At 31.5% G+C, this 21,815-nt stretch overlaps 1 protein-coding gene across 4 annotated transcripts in view; it reads left to right on the forward strand.

The window, feature by feature from the left end:
* The window catches only part of sgg (shaggy), a 59,961-nt gene that overhangs the window by 26,406 nt on the left and 11,740 nt on the right, over nt 1-21,815 (forward strand). Inside the window, exons 2-5 of one of the 4 annotated variants that reach the window (XM_070109979.1) lie at nt 1,792-3,860; nt 20,047-20,237; nt 20,328-20,411; nt 21,065-21,118. In XM_070109979.1, coding sequence (XP_069966080.1) covers nt 2,195-3,860; nt 20,047-20,237; nt 20,328-20,411; nt 21,065-21,118 — 1,995 coding nt within the window. In that variant the 5' untranslated portion in view covers nt 1,792-2,194. Of the gene's footprint in view, nt 1-1,449; nt 3,861-20,046; nt 20,238-20,327; nt 20,412-21,064; nt 21,119-21,815 lie in introns of those variants that run through there. The other 3 variants (XM_070109980.1, XM_070109978.1, XM_014237107.3) reach the window with 3 other exon arrangements.

The following is a 21,815-nucleotide window of genomic DNA, read 5'->3' on the forward strand; positions in this document are numbered from 1 at the left end:
TTTTTATTTTCTATATTGCACACATACATACATGTGTACATTAGGCTAATAAGTGGGTTCTTATGAAATTTACGCCCACTTGCAATAAGAGACTAAAATTCTGAAATATTTCTCAACAAAAATATCAGTGTAAATCTATGTTGCTGAAGTGTTGCCATCATACATACATACATATATACTTCAAGATTAATCTCTACAAACATGTGACTCAGTGCTTTGATTAATAATACAAATTTTTAAAACTTTCAAATATTTATTTTATATTTTCATTAGTTTATTATTATATTTTTCATTATCGCTCTAATTAACAATAATTTGCGTTTTAAGTACTTACTTGTAAATGCTGCATGTAAGCCCTTGATAACATGACTTGGACTCGTGATACACAGATATATGTGTGTTTGTACGACCAACATATTTACATTTTTATAAATAAATGTAAAAGCCCTTCCCGGCTTATCAGCGCTGTGCAGTTGATATACAGGCTCACGACGACTTATCAGTGCTGCTTTTTTTTTTTTTTTTAACTGCTAAGTACTCAGCGACATTGCAAGAATTGCAAATGGATTTTTTACCCCCCACACACACACACATATATATATATATACATATATATATTAAGTAAGCCCCAGCACTGGCTTGCTGCTCTATCACACATTCTATGCGTTGGTGCTAATGAGTTTCAATTATTTTTTCCCCCCGTTTACTTCTCGTTTGCCATTAATTTCCGCTAATTCCATTCAACGCAATATACTAAGCAGCAAATATAAATATACATACATGCATATGATTTTTTTTCCACCACACCGCCGTGTTGGCTTCGCTGGGTGTCTCCGTGTGTTGTATTACCTGTCGGAGCAATTATGTACTTCGGCTCTTTCACACATGCATATACGCACCATTAAGCGCTCTACTTGCCCATAGTCGGTTACGATAGCCACTGCTTTGCGCCTTCGTGTTTCTTTTTCAGCTGATGCGGTATTCGTGCCTAACCGATGTACGATCCGCACATTCAGCGCTGCGTGTGTGTGCCTGTGTGCGTGTTTGTGCGCTGAGTGGATATCTGAACTTTCGCTTTTCTATTTTCCACGAACGCTTAAGCATTGGGTGGGTGGTTGGCTGGCAGCGGGTGAGCATTTGGAAAATAGTAGATAACATAGGTACATGTTACACATACGCCATGGACGCACAAACGTACTACGCATACCAGCGCATGCAAGCGGATATAACATATATACATGTAGAAGTGTGTGTGAGCGCGCTGAAAATGTTAACAGCCGTCATCCATTGTCTGTGCTGGTATGTGTTTCATGTTCGCATTCGCACTCACTTTCGTGTGTTCGCGGCGTATGAAGTCGCATTCGTATGTGTGCGCCGAGGCATACTTTTTTTTTGTAATTTTGAAATACAGTATATTCGTGGCAATATGAGCGGCAACATGTTGTAGTTAGTAAGTCAGTCGGCGTTTGACAGTCACAGTAAGAAGAGGCTATAAACGAAGCCAATAGCCGATGATAATATAACACGCGCGCTCGCTGCAACAGCAATAAGTACAAGCGAAAAATATAGAACAACAACAACCGGTCAACGGTTTTATTCTACAATACGTGCAAAAAATTCGAATAAAATAAATAAAAAATAAATACTTTTGCAGAGATTTCAAATTCAAAGCGATAAATATATTTTTGAAAACAAATCGATTTCGTAAACGCAAAAATCATACGCAAGTTAATGCTAAAGTTTGCGAAATTTCCCAACACACCAGTAATGTGTTTCTACCGTTAATTTCAGTAAACAAGTGCAATGTGACTGTTTAGAAACGCAAAGTTTCCTTAAAAGAAAAGCGCCACTAAACAAGTGTTTCGTATAAATTTGTGCTCAGCGTACGAAAACAAATACTCAAGGACCCAGTGCATGCGTCCGCAGTTTCAGCGTGAAAAACTTTCAGTGCAAGAAAACAGCACATTCAACTACAGTGTCTGCTAAAGTGTTTTTTTTTCTCTCATACACTGAGATTGTTAAGCCAATTAGCGGCATTTCGAAAGTAAGACAAATAAACAAAAAGGCAACTGCAAATTATAAAAAGTGCGAACAGCCAACGCGTTGTATTGTCAAAGTTATAGTGCATTTAGAGAACGTTAAATACCACAAACACTAACAAAGAAATTACCCCAAGAGCAACATTTCAACCCTGATGGCAACAACAGCACCGGCCAGCGCCCCCCTTAACAGCCACAGCAGCTCCGCTAACAGCAGCAGCAGCAGCAGCAAGCCGATTACCATACCCTTGCTTGAGCGCTTCACCAGCCAGCTATCCACCGGTTCGGCCGACAGTGGTGTCGTTGTTGGTGGCGTCAACTCTTCCAGCAGCAACTCTGTGGCGTTGACTAAAAAGAGCCTTGCCACCAACTGTTCACTGGATACGCGCTGCAATTCGCTATGTCTGCACGGCACGAATGCCAAATGGCAGCTGCAGAAGCTAAAGCAACCCACCAATAAACAGTTGCTCTCACAGGATAGTGGCATCGATGCCGTTGTCGATGGCGGCAGTGGCGGTACATTGGCCACTGATGGCGACGCGGATTCGACTGCCGGCTCGCGGCAACAACTCAAGTCCATGCAGTGTTCGTCATCCAGCAGTGAGTCGTTGGGCGGCAATTCATCCGGCCTGTCGCTGTCTAAATACTCAGAGGATGGCGGCGAGTCGGAGAACTCGTCGGGCATTTGCATGAGTGTCGGCAGCGGTCGACGCATCAAGTATCGCAATAGCGCCAGCACCTGCACGCAAGGTCTAGAGGATCGCATCGAAGAGGTTGACATACCAGACGATTACGATGAGGAGGATGACGATGTGGATAATGACGACGCCGATATAGACGGAGACGATGATGAAGTCGATGCTGGCGTAGACGATGATTTGGACGTGGATGAGGATGAAGACGTTGAAAGCGATAGCGATTCGGGTAATAATTCCGGTGTTGTGGGCGAAACAGGCAGCGCCTCTATGCCCACAACGATCGGTACACTGAATGGCGCCTTTGGCAAGAACGTGCCAACGAAAACGCTTGGCGTTAAAGAACCACCGACAGCCAATCAATTGCACATCAAATCGTCGCTACTAGCACCGCAGTGCGCCTCAGCGCCGGTAGGCAGTGTTACTTACTCAACGTCCCACCACAAAGCCAATGAAACAAATAAGCCAACCACTAGCAGTAGTAATCATAATAATCTAAACAATAATCGTAGTAGTAGCACTAGAGACCATAGTAGTAGTAGTAGTAAACCGCAAGCAGCCACTAAGTCCAAAAATCCCGAATCACAAGTATTGGCCACTGATGGCAATTATTATTTTCCGCTGCTGAAAATCTCCGACGATCCGTACATTGATTCCAAATTGATTAACAAGAAGGATGGCCTACAGGACACCATGTACTATCTGGACGAGTTTGGCAGTCCGAAATTACGCGAAAAATTCGCACGCAAACAGAAGGAGAAGGAACAGAAGCAACAGAAGGCGCAAAAGAAGCAAAGTAAACGCGAAGAGGAGCGTAAAAAGCGCACAACAATGGCGCCGAACGCCACTGCTGCATACACGACTGACAAGCAAACCGCTAACAGCGGAACGACAATGGAGTCCAAAAAACCAAGCAACGTCATAGACGCTGCAACAAACTGTGATGATAGCTGTAAGGAGCATAGGCAAAGTAATAAGTATAAGCATAAATGCGTTGCTGCAGCTGGAGGTGAGCAGAAGAACGCTAATGATGCGGATACGCGCATTACAGCGAGCAACAAGTCGCTGTCGACCGCAACCTGCGTGACCTGGAACAAAGTATTTCGCAAGTTCAAAACTGTCTTAGGTAAATGGGGTTCCCTAGAGTTACCATTTTTTTAATATGCTTAAAATAATATAAAAAAAGTTTTAAAAAATATTTTTTGTAAGTTTAAAAGTGAAATTCTTGCATTGAGGTGCAGAATTGCGAAGCCGCCTTAAAATATGCTTTCGCATGCTATAGCAGATTGTTACATAACACACATGCTCTTACCATACAAAAATATTTTTAGAAAATCGCTTTCGAAATATTGTATGTTTATTTTTTTAAGTATTTAAATTTTGTTTTGAAAAACATGTAGCCTACTATATTTCAAAATGCTGTGAGGTTTTCTTCCATAATTTTTAGTTGCCATTTACTAACTTAAACATTTTTCTTCTCTCTTTTTAGGTAAGTCTGATATGAGAACGCAAGCTATGGCTAATACTGGTAAGGCGCAAGTTTTTATAAAGTAAATAATTGTTCGACATTAGAAAACATTTTTTAGCTTTGTAGATTGGAAAACATTATAATATAATTTCTAGTAAATGCAACTCTGTTTTACGGCGTGCAGAAATGCACGATTTTTCTTTGCAAAATTTTGGTAGAAATTGTCATTAAGCGGTTACATGGGTTTCAGGGTTTCAAAAAAAATATTTTTTATTGTCTTATTTAATTCTATAACATCGCTAGAATATTGTCCTAAATTCTCAAGTTGATACCAATAATAGTTTTGCAGGTACAGCTTTGAAAAGTTGCGCGCTCGAGATCAGCTATATAGTCACTTAAAACTTTTAACGCGTTTTTCTCGAAACTCGAAACTTTTCAAAGTCGCTTGTCAAGATTTCTTACGAACTACTCAACCGATCTTAATGAAATTTTACACAGATCTTTGAGCTATAATTTGAGCGAAGAATTTTTTTTTGTTCAATTACGACTGTTTAAATTTAAAAAACAAAAAAATCGAGAAGTTTTCACCAAAATTTGCATGTTTTTGTAAAAACGTCTGCCAAAAATACAATTTTCATTTTTTATTTATTTTTTTTATTATTTTTAATATTTTTTTTTTTTGGTTTTTTCTCAATCCAATACCTAGTTAATGGTCTTAGTTCAAACACGTATTTTTTTTCTTTTCACTGTTGATGATCCTGTCAGAAGTTCTGCTGTCGGAAGCAAATTTTTTCCGAGGCACTGCCGAAATTTATATATTTTTTTTAATATCTTCCTTTGAAAATTTCACAAAATCTTTATCAAATATGTATGTTCGGCATAATAAAAAGTTCGAATAAAAAATTTCAATTTTATATAAAAAAAAAAATATTGAAAATAGCGCGTCGACGAAACCCATGTTATCATGCTTAAATATTTATAGAATTTCATAGACATTTAAAATCGATAGAAATTTTTTTTTTTCATAAATTATTAATCATTTGGCAATTTTTTTCTTTATACATAAATATTTGATTTAATTTTGTTTCTTTAAATTTAATTTAATACAAAATTAAAAATTACGAATTTGTAATTATTTTGTAATTTTTCTATATTTTATTTTCGTAATTAATTAATAATTTTTTTTTTTTATTTATTTATTTGCATTTTTTTTATTTATTTATTAATTTGCATTTTTTTATTTATTTATTTTTTCTTTTATTAATTTGCCTTTTTTATTTATTTATTTCTTTTATTAATTTGCCTTTTTTTATTTATTTATTTTTTATTTATATTTTTATTTTAAATTTATTTATTTTTTTTAATTTAATTTTAATTTCTAAGGAAATAATTTATACATAAAAAAATTTTTATTGTTTTTTTTTTTAATAATTTCCGTTATTGTTTACCAAAATGATTTTCCGGTGTTTTTCAAAAATGGAAGCAGGCATGCCATTTGCCCCAATTCATTGCCTCCTACGTATGTACATAGCTACATATATTAAGTGCATATGTAGCACTTGCAAAAATATCTTACAAATTACTCAAGACAAAAAAAAACACAATTTTTTCTGTTTTTGCGGTAATTTTATTTTCCACAGCATTTTTCCGGAAATTTTTGTAAATTGAAACTGAATTTCCTCAAATTTAGAATAGCTTGCCATAATTTACTCGTGTAACATAATTTACTTTTTGAATAAACAATTTGATGTTCTAAACATTTTCACGTCATTGAATTAAAATTTGTAGTACTTTTTGACATTTGGCAATTCAAACCTATTTTTCCTGTATTATACATATTAATTTCGCATTTCTTTACATAATTTGTATTTAATTCAGCTATGACCGCGTTTATACGCAAGACATATCGTTTTGAACTTTGATTGCTGCCTTCTGGCCAATATTACATTGTTTGTACGCATATGATTACATGCCTGTATGAATACATATGCATATACATATATATAATATTTACGAAGCTGATAGTGCTATATAAGCAAATCTAGCACAAATAGTAAACAATACGCAGAACAAAGACGCATTTTGCGTGTGTATATGTAACCTTATTAATTCCTTATCATTACATGTATTTACTTATTTATAATATTTTTTATTCCTTTTGAATTTTTTATTATATACATTTATATTCTTTTTATTATATAATTTTTTTTTTATAAAAATATTGCTTTTTGGAAAAATTATAATTTTTTTTATAAGAATTATTTATATTTTTTTTTTTAAATTAAATATTTTTTAATAAAAATTATATAAGTTTTTATTTTTATTTATTTATTTGTTTTTGTTTTTTTATCATTTTGTTTCAAAAAAATTTTTTAATCGTTTATTTTATTAAACAAATTTTTTTTTTGCTTAAAATATTTAAAATTATAAATTTTTTTTTAATAAAAATTATATTTGTATTTAATAAAAAGTATTTTATTTTTATAAAAAGTTTATTTAATTATTTGTTTTTTATGATTTTGTTTCAATAAATTTTTTTATTCGTTTTTTCTTTTTTTTTTTTTGCTTAAAATATTTTATCAAGTTTATTGTTTGCTTATACATTTTTTTTTAAATTTTTTTTTGCTTAAAAAAAATATTTTTGCTTACAATTTTTTTTTTTAATTTCAAAAAAATATACACTGATGTGAGACTTACACATACCAAAAGTTGCAATGGGCGATAAGACTTGCTTTTATTTTTATTATTTTTTAATTTTTAATTTTTTTCTCTCCTCTACATTGATTACAAATAACCGCTGTGCGATTAAGCCGAGAAAAAAGAAAGCGAAGAAACGTCTTCAACACGTCATTTACAAAAATAATTCAATGAACGCACAGCAGCACAACAACAAATGTGTTGTTTATCATTTCACATTGATGCTTGCACTGGCTGCTGTAGCTATAAAATAAACATACATACAAGTATGTAGTTACTGAAAAAGTATTCTTCCGTCAGCTTAGACCACTCGTCAGTCCTACTGTCACTTGCCGATAAGCAGCCGTAATCAGCATGACTGTTGTTTTTTTCATTGTGCGCAGCCTTCTTTATTCATTCACTATTTTTTTTTATAAAATTATATAAATTTTATAGTTGTACTTAATTTTTTTCATTTAGCTTAATAAAAAACTTTCTTTCATTTCTTCGCTATTTCTATACAATTTTCATTTGTATTTATTTTGCACGTTTTTTTATAAATGAATTTTTAATTATCTTCGCGGCATATATTATATTTCTCGAGCGCGGAAAAATATACTATATGTATAATTTGCACAATAAAAGCGGTCATTTGGGTTATCGCGCCTAAAAAGTCAGCTGTTTTATGCAGTGAGCGTACGCAGACGACAGGAAACATTCAAGATAAACATAAGACTCGGCAAAACAAGAAAATCTCAGAATAATGAACTTTTTTGTTGTTGTGCAGCAAAAATATGAATTTTATGCATTTGCGAATAGTTTTGTTAGAATCAACTTTGGAATTTTTTCACTGCACGTGTGAACAGCGTATTAGTTTATATACATATAATTCACACAAGCCCCTTTGTGTTAAAATAAAACATGAAGTATAAATTTTTTCCGTTTTTTGTAATTTTTTTTTATACATATATTTATTAATTAATTTTTTTTGTTATTCTTTATAAATTTTTTTCTTATTCTTTCTACAGTTTTTTTTAATTTTTATGACTTTTTATAATTTTTTTTTTAATTTTTTGTTATTTTTTATAAATTTTTTGTTTAATTTTTGTTATTTTTTATAAATTATTTGTTTAATTTTTGTTATTTTTTATAAATTTTTTTATTTTATTTTTTTAATTTTTTTGTTTTTGTAATTCTTTATAAATTTTCATTCTTTTATTTTTGTAGTTCTTTATAAATTTTAATTTTTTTATTTTTGTTATTCTTAAAACATCTTTTTATTTGTATTTTTATTTTTTCGTTTTTATTTATTATGTTTCTTTTGTTATTCTTTATTTTATTTATTTTTATTTTTTTATTCTTTATACATGTTTTTATTTTTACTTTTTTTTATTTTATTTTTATTTAATTTTTTTTTTATATAATATTTCTTTATTTTATTCTTTTTTTATTTTATTTTTTTTATTCTTTATACATGTTTTTTTATATTCTATTTTATTTTTATACTTCTTAAATTTTTTTGTTATTTTATTTAAACATATATGTATATTTTATATACTTATACTTGTATATTTCATTCATTCGTTTTGCTACTTATAAATACATTTTATTACTTTTATATCTATAATTTTTTTTTTCATTCTGAAAGAATCTTCACACTTAGCAAATTTTGTTTTGATAATTCAAATATTTTCGTTGAGATTATATCAATAAATTTGTGTAAATCAAATGTTGAATATTTATTTTGCCAACAAACTTTCCGCTGCTGCTATGCTTAGCCCAGCAGCAAGCATGGCAGCACAAATATAGAAATTAAGAACATTAACTTGTTTACTAAACACCTTAGCAAAAGTTTTCTGATGATGTGATATTTTAAATAAACAATTAAAGTGAGGAAAGAAGTAGAAAAAGACCTGTCCATTCGGCTGTGCCAAAAAGCAACAGTGATTTGCCTATTTTAAATATGTATGTTATATGAATTCACGAGTACATATGTAAATAAGTAGCGCGCTGCTCGCGAAAACACATATGTATATATTATATTATATGTGTATGTAGGTATATATATAATTTTATATATTTGTTTTGAAGAAATGGGTGTGTCCGCAGCGGCCTCGCTTTTACTTTTTTTCAAGCAATTTTTTTAATATATATATTTTTTTATTTATTTATGCATATGTTTGCTTCCAATGCTGTATATTTTATTATCTCCTCTGCTTCTTTCTTTACCTTACTTTTTATTTTTTTTTATGATTTTGGTTATTTTTAAATACTAATTTTTGTAGCACTTTTACAACTATACACATACATACATACATACTTGTATGTGCATCATATGACTGTTGGCATTTTTAAGCTTCACTTATTTTGGCAATATTTCAAAAATAACAAATATTAAAAATAGCAAAAATATTACTTTTCACATTTACTCATGTCTCGGCTTTGCTGCGCGTATTTTTAAAAAAAATTTCGTATATTAACAAATTTGTAAAAATTTATCTATAGCAAATTGCTGGCGTTTCTAGACTACAACACCCACTCAGTGTGTCTAAAAGAATTCAAATGCAAGTGACAAGCAACGAATTAACGCTATGCGCGTGTGCGTTTATGTGCTCCTTGCAGACAGTATTCGAATTCGAAATTTCGTTATTGGCGCTGCAACATTATTATTTTTTTTTTCGAAAAATGTTGTCGTGGAAAACTCTACTATCTATTTATTTATTTTTAAGCTCCTAAATGTAGGCTATGCTATGTGTAGCGCCTGCATGACATAGCGCAAGTAGCCTATTTTTCTACTTCTTGTCTAATTTTTGTACCAACGTACTATGTGGATATATTTAACTGAAACGTGCCAAAAACACTTAAGATGTATAAAAATAAATATTTAAAAAATTTACAAATATTTTCGGCTGACACGCATGTTATTGTGAGATGTTTGGGTTTATTTTTTAAATTTCATATGTACATATATGTATTTTCTTTAATTTTCGTATATATGTATGCATACATACATATTTCTCTTAATTTTTGTATATATGTATGTTTTTTTAATTTTCGTATATTTTTTTTTTATTTATTTTTAATTTTTGTATATTTTAGTTTAATTTTTGCATATTTTTTTTTAATTTTGGTATATTTTTTTTTTGTTTTCGTTTTATTTTTTTTTAATTTTCGTATATTTTTTTTTAATTTTCGTAAATTTTAGCTTAATTTTTGAATATATTTTTAATTTTCCTATATTTAGTTTTTAAAGTTCCTATATTTTTTTATATTTTACTTTAATTTTTAAATATTTTTTTTTTATTTTCGTATATTTATTTTTGAAATTTTATATGTATATGTATTTTCTTTAATTTTCGCGTATACATATGTATACCTACATACATATTTTTTTTTGTATATTTAAAAAATTTTTTTTTTGTTTTTAATTTTCGTATATATTTTTTTTTAATTTTCGTAAATTTGAAATTTTGGTAGTTTTGTTTAAAATTTTTGGGAATTCATGTTGCGTAGCTCTTTTGATTAAAAGTTAAACTAAAGCATACTTGTATACGAAAACTCACCTTTACGCATTCACGCGCATAACGCATTTAACTTTAATTTTATTTTATTTTTTCAAAGAGATTTTATCTGTACTTGGCTCAAAGCTCATATTTTGTAGCCTTAAGCATACATAGTGCAAAAATTTAAAAGAAAAAATATAACTTTTGCATGTATGAATTATCGGCGCATGCTACTTTCTGCGGTGACGCCACAAGCGCAACAAAAATTTAAATTCTCAGAATGCAATCAATTTAGCTGCTTTCGTCGGCTTTTCTTCAACGAATTAGTTATTCGTCACTTTTACAACACTGCTCGACAATTCCCACCACTTATTGTAACGCTGGAATGTATTCTGCCTTAAATAAAATAAACTCTTTTGCATGTATTTCTGCATATTTATGCAATCGCAATTCTTTGGCTTCCTTTTGATTATTACCAAACACCGTTGGCTACCTGCGGCTCACCTTCTGCCAAAGCTATGTGCACACTCACCTCATTTCCCTTAGCGTGTTTTGTAAACATTAACCGCTTTCAGTGTACGCTTCGGCATTGTGTGCGCTGGCGTTGCAGGCTTGCCGCCTGAGGTCACCGCTTATTTCTCTCGCTGGAAGCGCAGCACTTAACTCTTTACTATGTATCCCTCTTCACTCTGCACAAACTAATTAATTTGCTGCTTTTGTGTGAAAATTTCACGGAATATGCAATAAAGTTAGCTCCAGCGGCTATTACATAGTTCTAGCAAAATTTACCTGAGCTCTCTAGATAATTATAACTTATTCATAATTTTTTCAGCTTTTCCTTTTGTGTCTGTAGACTAAAAAAAAAATCTAACCCACTTTTGACGTCAATTTATTGCTACGTTTTTTTTTTTTTTCTTTTCATTTTAAATATTTGTTTTTCTTTTTTTTTTATTCTTTTTATGTTTTTCTCTTTTTTTTAAATTATTTTCAATCGTAAAATTGAATAAACACACGTGTTTTACAGCATTTGCCTCTTACAAAATTATATTCACATAAGTGTCAATTTTTTCCCCTTATTTGTTTTTTTTTTGTTTTTTGAGTGTTTACACCTTTATGCATATTTTTAGCCATAGCAAATTTTCTACAAAATTTATTTTAGTAACAACATGTGGCTTTTTAGTATTTTTCTATCGTTCTTTATTTATTTTTTGCACCCTTCGTGCTTCAATTGGCAGACCTCCATCGATTTTATATCGCCTTTTACATACATACATGTATAACCATTGTTTTTGTTCATTATTTTTTGCTATTATGACGCTCACGTTTTGTTTTCGTACACTTACTGCTCCCGTTACTGCTGCTACGATCAACCAGATCGCGTGACAGAACATCAGTTGATGTTTTCGTTGCATTTCACATTGTTTGCAATACATATAAACATGTTTAAGTTGGCAGCGATTTCGATTCTCTCTCTCTTTTATTTACTCGAATGCAAAACTCTATAATATCCATAGTTAAGTAATGCACTGATGCTCACATAGAGAGCATATAAGCATTATATGATCAGATCTAATATTTATAGTTGTATTTGAAATATCAATAACGAGTTTCCATATCTTCTGAAAATAATATATCCTTAATACTAAATATGTTTAAAAAAAATTTACACTTTTCCAAAAATAATTCTCTTGGCGTATTTAACACATTATCACGTTTTAGTTAACCTACAAATTATAAGATTCTTCAATAACAACTCCAAAAATACACATAAATTCACTACAATATCTGCGTTCTTGCTATATTTAGCTGCAAATTGATTTGAGTTTTTTTAGCCCCATATATGCATATATACAACACTAGTTCCGATCGTTTCAATAGCTCTGATAAACAGTGGCTTATTTTTATCACAAATGCGGTGACGTCGTAAGTACATATGTATATATCGCATCTTGTGATCTATCTTTAGACGTGTTAATATGCTAAACATGATTCTTTTTCCCTCTACAAACAAATACAAATAAGCATAAATTTAAGTTTCACGAATTGTATTGTCACGATCACATGTCATTAGCGCTCTTCAAGAAAGCACGCCGCGCATATAGGTATATAGTACAGACAAACTATAGAATAAAAAAAACTACAATCAGACATGATAGTGCCTGTCTCAATCTGTCAGGGGCAGCTCATTGAGCGAATTTAGTCAAAAGTATTGAGTATTTACACTTTGATGCGCTAGCACTTTGCTTTCGTGCTATGATTGTAGAGCAATGTCGTTAATTGACTGATAAAATAAAAATCGAAAATATTTCGATAGCCTAGAAAGAAAGCTTTTGTTATTTTGCTATTTGCAATATCAATAAACACACACAAGTGCATGAATTATGTGCATTTGCATATATATTAAGGCGTTTATTATTTATTATATTACATAAACAAACGTATGTAATTAGCTAAGCGACGTTGTGTCTACTGACATCTGATGATCACAATCAAATATAATATAATCGATCACTTTCAATGAGTCCCCTTTGTACGCAAACATAACAGTGTGCACACACTGCATCACATAATTACCTAATTATCATGCGCTCATGTGATTTTTACAATTTAAACTATAAGTAATTATACAGTCGCAATGTCCACAAAAGCATTATAAAAGTGTCTGATAAGAGCACACAATATAGTGAGGTTTTCGCTAAGTAACGTTAATTGCTATTTTATACCTACACCAGTTAAGGCACCAATTCTTTTTCGCATTTGATTGACGTTGATCGCAATTTTTGTTGGATTTCAATTTCCTGTCTTTATTTGTATTCAAGCCAATTTTTTTCCACTTTCGTCAGCGCTAATAGTCATATTTGGTTTTGCAGTGTGCGAAATTATAGAAAACTGTATAATTTAAATATTTGTTGCAAATCAAGAAAAAAATTAGATACGCAATGGAAAATTTAAATCAAAGTGTTTAAGCTAACTTAATTCACATAAATGTGCGAAAAATTCATATATTTAGCGCAGCACAATTAACACTTGTTTAAGCAAATCTTGAACAATTTTTTTTTTATTTCCAGTCTAAATATTTTTTAATGCTGCTTTTTTAGTTTATATTTTATTGTAAATAAACATAAAATTTAAATTAGGCCAAATTAAGGATCGCTCCTTGCAGAGCGCCTAAACTGCCCTTTAAAAAATAGGTGACAGATCAGTAAACTACTTGTACAATGCCTTATGAAAGCAAGTGGCAAAAATGTATTTATTCAAGTATCACTCTCCAGCCTATCTACCTCAGCCAATACTCGTAAATTTATTTAAATACCACTTAAGACTTTTTCCACTGTTCAATGCTATACGCGCTGTGCAATAAATTTATTTACTTATATTTTTTTTGCTATTTACTATTTGCTTTCATATAAGTCAGTAAATATTCGTGCAGAAAAATTTGCATGCTGCTGCAATAATATTATTTTAGGTGGTACACGATCAAAAATGGTGATCATAAAAGTTCTACTAATTATTATTTATTACATTGCCGATCAGCTACTGCTCAGCCTCAGTAATATGTGTAGAGAGCAGTTCTGAAGCAGATGCGGGATTGTCAAATCATTTGCTTTATGTTCGATAATCCTTCTGCTGTATTGTTTTTTTTTTTTGTTTTTGTGTGTATAAAATTTTTTTTTATTAAATATTTGATATTTTCCTTGCTGTAATGACCACGCGCCTACGGAAAAAACGCCAGCTGTCGTAAGCCCATTAAATAATACAAATACGAAGAGGGCTTGCGCTCGCGACATTGACATTACAGCGTCTGTTGTTGTCTTTATTAATAGCCTTTGTGCTTACTAATTATTTTTTGAAAATCTTTCCTTGCAACATTTTACAAATTATTTATTACAATTTAATTGCTCTTGGCCTCAGTATGCTGCCAGACAAGTCTGCCTACCTATACGCTTCGCGCTTCACTAAACGCTTTTAATGAATTCGTTTGCGTATCATTTGCTTAGAAACTTTTCTAGCTGACTGTATTTCATTTCACCGTAACAATTTAAATAATTTCGTTGCAAATTAAGCAGCAGTGCAGAAATGATGAATTTATGTAAATTAAGTGAAAATAATGTCTACCTATTTGTCAGCCAGAGTATAGCGCCAATTTTTATCGCATGCGTTATATTTTCTAGCGTGCGCACAATGTGCAAATTTTTCTGCTTTTCAATGCAAATTGCTCATGGAAATCAAGATTTCGTAGAAAATCAATATTCTTCTGCGCATTAAATATGCTGCCGATGACAAACGGTATTTTTTTTGTTTTTTTTTTTATGTTGTTCGCGTGCATTTGATTATTATCTCTCAAAAAAGCTTGCATCTGAAATGCAAATATTGTTTTGTAATAATTTTGTAAAACGTTTAGCTATAGTTTCTATTCTCTCTCGGTACTGTTTGCTCGCTCGCTCATTGCTCGTAATTAATTTTCGACAGTTTTCTTAATTACGCGCCGCAAATCAAAGCGCATTTTTCATGCGACCCAACACAAACCGAAATTTGTCTACCTTTGATTCTTTATAGTTTATTTATTTTGGCCCATAGCAAATTAAGACGCGTTCAATAGCGGGCGTTAGCTAAATGCTGCTGCGGCGAACACATGTAGAGGCGTGTGTGTGGTGGTGGTTTGCAATGATTTCCACTCTTTTTTTTTAACACTATATGTTGCATGATTGCAAAAAATTGCATTGCAAAAGAAAATGCAACCAAACCGTTGCGAGAAAAAATGAAGAAGTGCATTCATCGTGTGGCGTTCGTTGTCGTTTGCACTGCTTGGCGTAGTTGCTCTTTATTGACGACAATCGAAGATCGTTTTTTTATTTATCTATCGCTCAGATAACTTTGATTTCTGCTCGTTTTTTTCATCACACTAATCAAACGTCATGCAGTTTGCATAGAGCGCACTCAAGAAAAAAAAAGTATTTCGCTTAGCAGAAACTAGAAAGCACTAAAAAAATCTACAAAGGAGCAGTTGCCGTGCGAAAGCAATTATTGTGGCTGACAGCGAGTCCCCCGTGATTTGCCAAAGCAGCATTGCAGTAGTTTCCGCTGGTCGTCAATGCAATTAACTCGTACATCTAGTGCAACTGCAACGGTCGATTTTTTTATATTTTGTTTTATAGCGTTCACGCGCGTGTCCCTGTGTTGTTGCTATCTATTTGGTCGCTTAATAAGGTGTTTAAACTAGGTCAAAACCAAATTGTTAAGTGAAGTGCTTGCAGCGTGCAAAAAGAAAGCTTTACAGAAAGCAGACAAAATTGTGTCATAGCATTTTAAAAATTTTAAAAACGCCAAAGTCAAGTTAAAACCAAACCAGAATCAACAAACAAAATTTGGTAACGCTTAATTCGCAAACCAAACTATTAAAGAAAATAATACTTTTTCTTAACTCGTGCGTAATCGTTTCGACGATTACATAGTAAACGCCTTCAAAGTGATCAAAACGGGGCGCCCGCGTAAAATAATAAAAATCGTACGCAAGAAAAAGAAAAATGGCAGCGATGCCACTAGTGAAACGGACACCGAAAGGCGTAGTTCCACCACATCGCTGACCACAACCACACGCTCTTTTGACACAGACGATGATAATGGCAGTAGTATTGGAGATAAGTCAAAATCTGTTGGTCTAATACGCGTTTCTTCCGCCGGCGCATCATTAACAAAGCTCACAAACACCACAGCAAATGCTTCCGGTGTTAGCTTACAGAAGAAGCCGCCCATTGCGGCGGAGACGTTCAAAGCGAAGCTACTTAGTAAACAAAATGCATGTGATAGTACCGACACAACAACTAGTAGCGATACAACAACGACTACAACAACTACGACATCCAGTGATACGTCGTCCAGCAGCAGCGGCAAACGCGTCCCACCACTTTCCAAAGTGAATGGCGTCCTAAGCCGCACCAATTCGAAGCAATATGATCCAAGTAATATAGGGAAAATAATAGATATAGCGCAAATTGGTGTGAAAGCGAGCGAGCAGCACAAAAAAAAGTTTTTTTTTGTTATATAAAGTCAAATGTGATGATTTAATTGCATCAAATCATAATAATCATAATCGATATACATGCAGTAACCAAAGCATCGACTTTCGATACAATTTTTAGCTGTCATAGCTATATTATATTATTCTAACTTTCTCAGCATTTAGACAAATAATTTCATACTAAATTTATAAAAATCCATTTTACTGCTTGTTATCTCGCATGTGTCGAGCTACTTTACACTATTTGCAAGTTTTATTTCCAACTTTTCAAGTTTCTTATTTACGTTTTTCAACCGTCACCGTCAGCTTTGACAGCTTCTCTAATGCCGAATATTTACCACGGCACATAAAATGTTTATCATTTATTTACTGTTTTTGTGGTTTTATATTTTACATTATTTGCTGATATTCGTTATACGTTCAACAGGAATAGTTGAGTTTACGACTATTATTTAATTTTTTTTGCAACTGGCTATAATGATAATTTTTATTTTTACATAATATTCGGTTTTTGTTTTAATTACGCAAACAACAGATTGTATATTTTAATTGCTCTTTATATCTACTTAAGATTTTTTATGTGTTTGCTATAATGCTATTATTGTGACCCTTAGTCGGTTACTGTCGTGGCAATTCGGTAAATATGCTTTGAGAAACAACCACAAAATTATATTTTTAATATAAAGTAATAAAAATTTATATCAAACAAATCAAACAATTAAAATTTTAATATAGAATAATGAAAAGATATCAAATAGTCAATAATACACTTATAAGAAAAAGTGTGATCACTGTGTAAACTATGCTTGCATAGCAAATACACCAAAGCACATGCAGTTATCGATTTTCGATAATATTAATTTTACAGCAATTGTTCGTACATAGTATATATATGTATGTATGTAGCACTATTTTATCTTTTACAACTTTTACTCTACTTTCAATAGTACGCTCAATTCTTCATCACCTTGACAGGTGCACATGAAAAAAGTGACAATCACAACCTTCGCTTTCTACTTTAAGATTCTGAAAAATGTTGTAATTTTGCCAAATTTAATTGAAATAAAAATATTTACCGAAAACAGGAAAGTAAAAAAATAAAAAACCGCAAGCGCATAAAAATTGTTGACTTTAAGCGTACAAACAATAAACAATTTTTTTTATAGCAATTAAAAAATTTTAATTTTACTAACTCTATTGATGTCATACAAACGCGCTTGCTGTTTACTCAGTGCGGTATTTGGATTGACAGTTTAAATGTCAAAGCTAAGGGCAATATGCATTGAGGAAGGGAATAAATACATGTCAACACCTGCCACAGCTGTTTTAAAGAAGCAAGTTAAATATAAAAATAAACCATTGAAATAGTAGAGGAAAAGGCATCACATCTCTTTGGTTTTGCAGCGTTCAATGAGACTTGATTGACACATACTTGCCATTGGGTTCAGAGGCAAACGCCCACCCACATACTATTAGCATATACCTTATGCCGTATTTTTTTTTTTTATATATAACGACAACTGTCAACTGTGCACTCGTGCTTTACATCAGAGGTGTGCACGTAACTTCTTTGCTTCTAAATTATACAACCACTTGTCAAATGTATACAACTTAAAACTTGTGTTTACTCGTGTTCCAAAATTAGTTTAATAGCTTATTTGTATTTGAACACTGTGTCTTATCAGCAAGGCGAAATTAAATTCTTTGTTAACACTTTTAAGACACTCAGTACACAATATATGCGTATGTATGTACATAACGATTAAGCTTTTGTCAGAGAAAGCAACAAATTTAGCTGGCTACATTTTCTTAGTTATATTACATGCAACTTTGTGGGCATGTTGGTGCTTTTGAAATGTAAACAATTGATAATAAATGCAAACAGCGATTATTCTTCATACAAAGGTGTATATTTATCAAGCGTAACAATCTTCTGAGATTTCCATTGACACACAGACATACGTACAAGTAATGCAATAAAAATTAAAGCCAACAATGACTATCAGTAATATTTTTGGCGATTACCGTATTACTATTGTGCATAAAAGCAGACACAAAAACAAAGCCATTAGACATTCTCAAGTGTAAATTTATTATAACTTTTATTTTTTTATTACTATAATGCTATTGTTGAGAATTTACTGCAGCAGATTGCTAAAGGCAATTAGCAAAGGAAATCAATTTTTTTTTTTATTGCTTTGCTATTTGTAGTAAATGTGTTTATGGCTTTGTTTTTAGCAACGCTACAGTTTTCACTAGGTAACCAAATTACTCGTGAAAAGTAAAAGCAAAATTATTACTTGCCGATAACCAGTTGCGTAAACGCCTGATATTTTTTTTTGCTGTTCGCTTGTAAAACCATAAAAAAGGTGAAAAATATACACAAAAAAGTAAACAAGTACTATTTGTAACCAATAACCCTTTCTTTTCACCACACACATTGCTCTACGCGCGCTATTTCTTAAACCCTGCCATCATGCGGCTTAAGGTATGCGACAGCTAATTGGTAAATTAAATGGTCTATGGCCCGAACATAGCGTAGCGAATTCTATACCCAAAGAAATTGATCCAACAAAAGAGAAACTGGAAGGGGCCTGGGAGACGATAGGTAATTTGGAGTAGTGTGTCTTGCGCTTAAGCGCGCTGCAACTGTGTGTTAATGAAATAAAAAAAAATAGCTTACTATATTTTTAAAAATGTCCAAATATGTGTTGTATGTATACTACCATAGTGTGTCTGATCGTTTCAAAGTTGATTTTTTTTTTTTTTTTTTGCAAACTTCCTCCGAAGCTTTAGTTTTCGTTCTAAAATCAAAAATACAACCTACACAACGCTTTATTTTTAATTAAAATCGTGCCTAAATACAAATGCGCCTTCATACAAGTTATTTATACATTATGTGTTACTCATACGACATGGTGTACTGTATGAATACAGCCCATTTAATGCACAACTTTAACTGCGTATAACTTTTAAAGAAATGTTATTATGAAAAATATTATTATAAAATTTTTTTTAGCGCGGGAAGTTTTTTTTATAATATCACTATTTTAAAGTTGTAGGTTTATTTGCTTGAGAGATAAAAAAAATTAATCGCAAAATATCAAAACATCATATGTAAAATGCATGGGTAATAGTAAAATTATTTAGGCACAGTTTTAATTGAAAATAAACAGCTGGTTTACTTTGGTTTCTTTTTTAAGGGAAAAATTAAACTTAAAAAGGGGCGTTTGCAAAAACTTGAGAAATGACGAATATCCTAGTTTACATAATTATAAATATTTTTAAGTTAAGCGTGTGAACGCTGTATAAACTACACTAGCTAGCATTTGTAGCTTTCGATTATCGATAGCAATAATTTTATAGCAATTATTCGTATATATATAAGTATGCTTTTAGCACTATTTTACCAAAATATGTTTTACAACTTTTACTTTACTTTCAATAGCACTCAGCTGAAAAACAATAAAATTAGTTAAACTTAAATTTAGAAAATTTGTATATGAGTAGTAGCTTTTACCTGTTATAGAAACTTGTGCCTTACTTTGTATAAATTTCAGTTCAATCGTTGAGTTAAATGTATTTTTTGAATTAAATATTATTTATTGCATTTTTAACAAACTTACTTTATTTTTCGATACTCCAGGCAGAGATGGTTCCAAGATTACAACAGTCGTTGCCACACCTGGCCAAGGTACTGACCGTGTGCAAGAAGTTTCCTACACAGATACCAAGGTGATCGGCAATGGCAGCTTTGGCGTGGTCTTTCAAGCGAAGTTATGCGATACCGGCGAGCTGGTAGCTATCAAGAAAGTTTTACAAGACAGACGATTTAAGGTAAGCATTTTGCTTAGCAAGATAAAACTAATTAGTGCTTAAATATAATATTTATACTAACTAATTGTTGTCATTTTCTCTTTCCTGTAGAATCGTGAATTGCAAATTATGCGTAAACTGGAGCATTGTAACATTGTAAAACTTTTGTATTTTTTCTATTCGAGTGGTGAAAAGGTGAGTAGCTTTTTTTCAAAAATCAAACATTTTCTACACAATTTTCATTAACCAATGAACGCACACACGCGTCACAACTAACAACAACTACACAACAATCAAATAATTTAATAAAAATCACATAAAATGTACTAAGCATAACAATGCCCGCACCGATTTATCACCATACCACTCTACTTCCTATGGTCAGCAGCTAACAACACTACAATCAAGTGGAAATGTGTAATATGTTGTGTGTATATTAATTTTGCATGCAAACATGCGCAGTTCAAAGATATATAAATGCACATTTGTTCGGTCAACTTTAAACACATTACTGCAATTATCATCACATTTTCGTGGACCTTTCTTACTTTTTAGTTTCCTTTCACAATTATTTCATACAATATTCCACGCCAACCTATGCCTATCAATATTTTAAGTTTAAAAACTAATATATAAATTCTTTTTTTTATATATTTATAATTATATGTACAACTATAAACTGCGCTTTGTAACGCAAAAAAATGCATTTCGAAAAACAATTGAAAATCGCATAAATAAAATTTACAAAAATTAAACGAAAATTTTTGTACACGCCAATTTTTACAAATTGTTTTCAACTTTCCAATGCAACTCTAAAACCAAAAACATAAATCAAACTAAAAATGCAGTTAGCCGAATTCCCGATCGATATTGGCATCTTCGCCAGTGTCCTTAAACCGCAGGTAGCTAGAAAGTGTTACATGCAAAAAATAAATCAAACAAATATGTAAAATATCAAATATCTTAGATACTCATCTCATCGATAAGAAAAAAACAAAAAAAAAAAAATATTACGAAACCAAAGTTACTAAATTAAACAGCAGTTACGACGACTGTCGCAACAACAGCAAACATAAATAAAACGTATAACTCATGTCATCACGACATTTGTTTTGTTAGTGCTAACTAAAAATTCTTTAAATTACTGCTATACTACTGTAAAAGCTTGTTGCAGTAAAAATGCGTGACAATTTACAAACTGCATTGTATATAAAAAATACACACTGCTTGCAATTTTTCAACTACGCTCCCCCCCACACATGTTAAATAACTTACTGCTCGCGTCGCTGTAAAATTAATACAAACAAAAACGAAAAGAAAAAAAAAAGCAATACTTGAAATTCCAAAATGTAAATATACAATACATCAAATTTAGTGGTAATTGCCAGCTACTATACGACGTAATAATATTCGAAAATTATCTTACATACTCCCCACATTTTTTCACCAAACTAACCGATTTAAAAGTGTTTTCGTTTTTTATCAATCGTTTTATCATACGCCAGTCGCTAAATGTGCACTAATTCTGTGACTGTTCTGCATTTGATTACTAAACAGTTATTTAATAATTTCATATGTTCCCGTTTTTTCTTTTATCAC

The sequence above is a fragment of the Bactrocera oleae genome, chromosome 5 (genome assembly GCF_042242935.1).
Source record: "Bactrocera oleae isolate idBacOlea1 chromosome 5, idBacOlea1, whole genome shotgun sequence".
Lineage (NCBI taxonomy): Eukaryota > Metazoa > Arthropoda > Insecta > Diptera > Tephritidae > Bactrocera > Bactrocera oleae.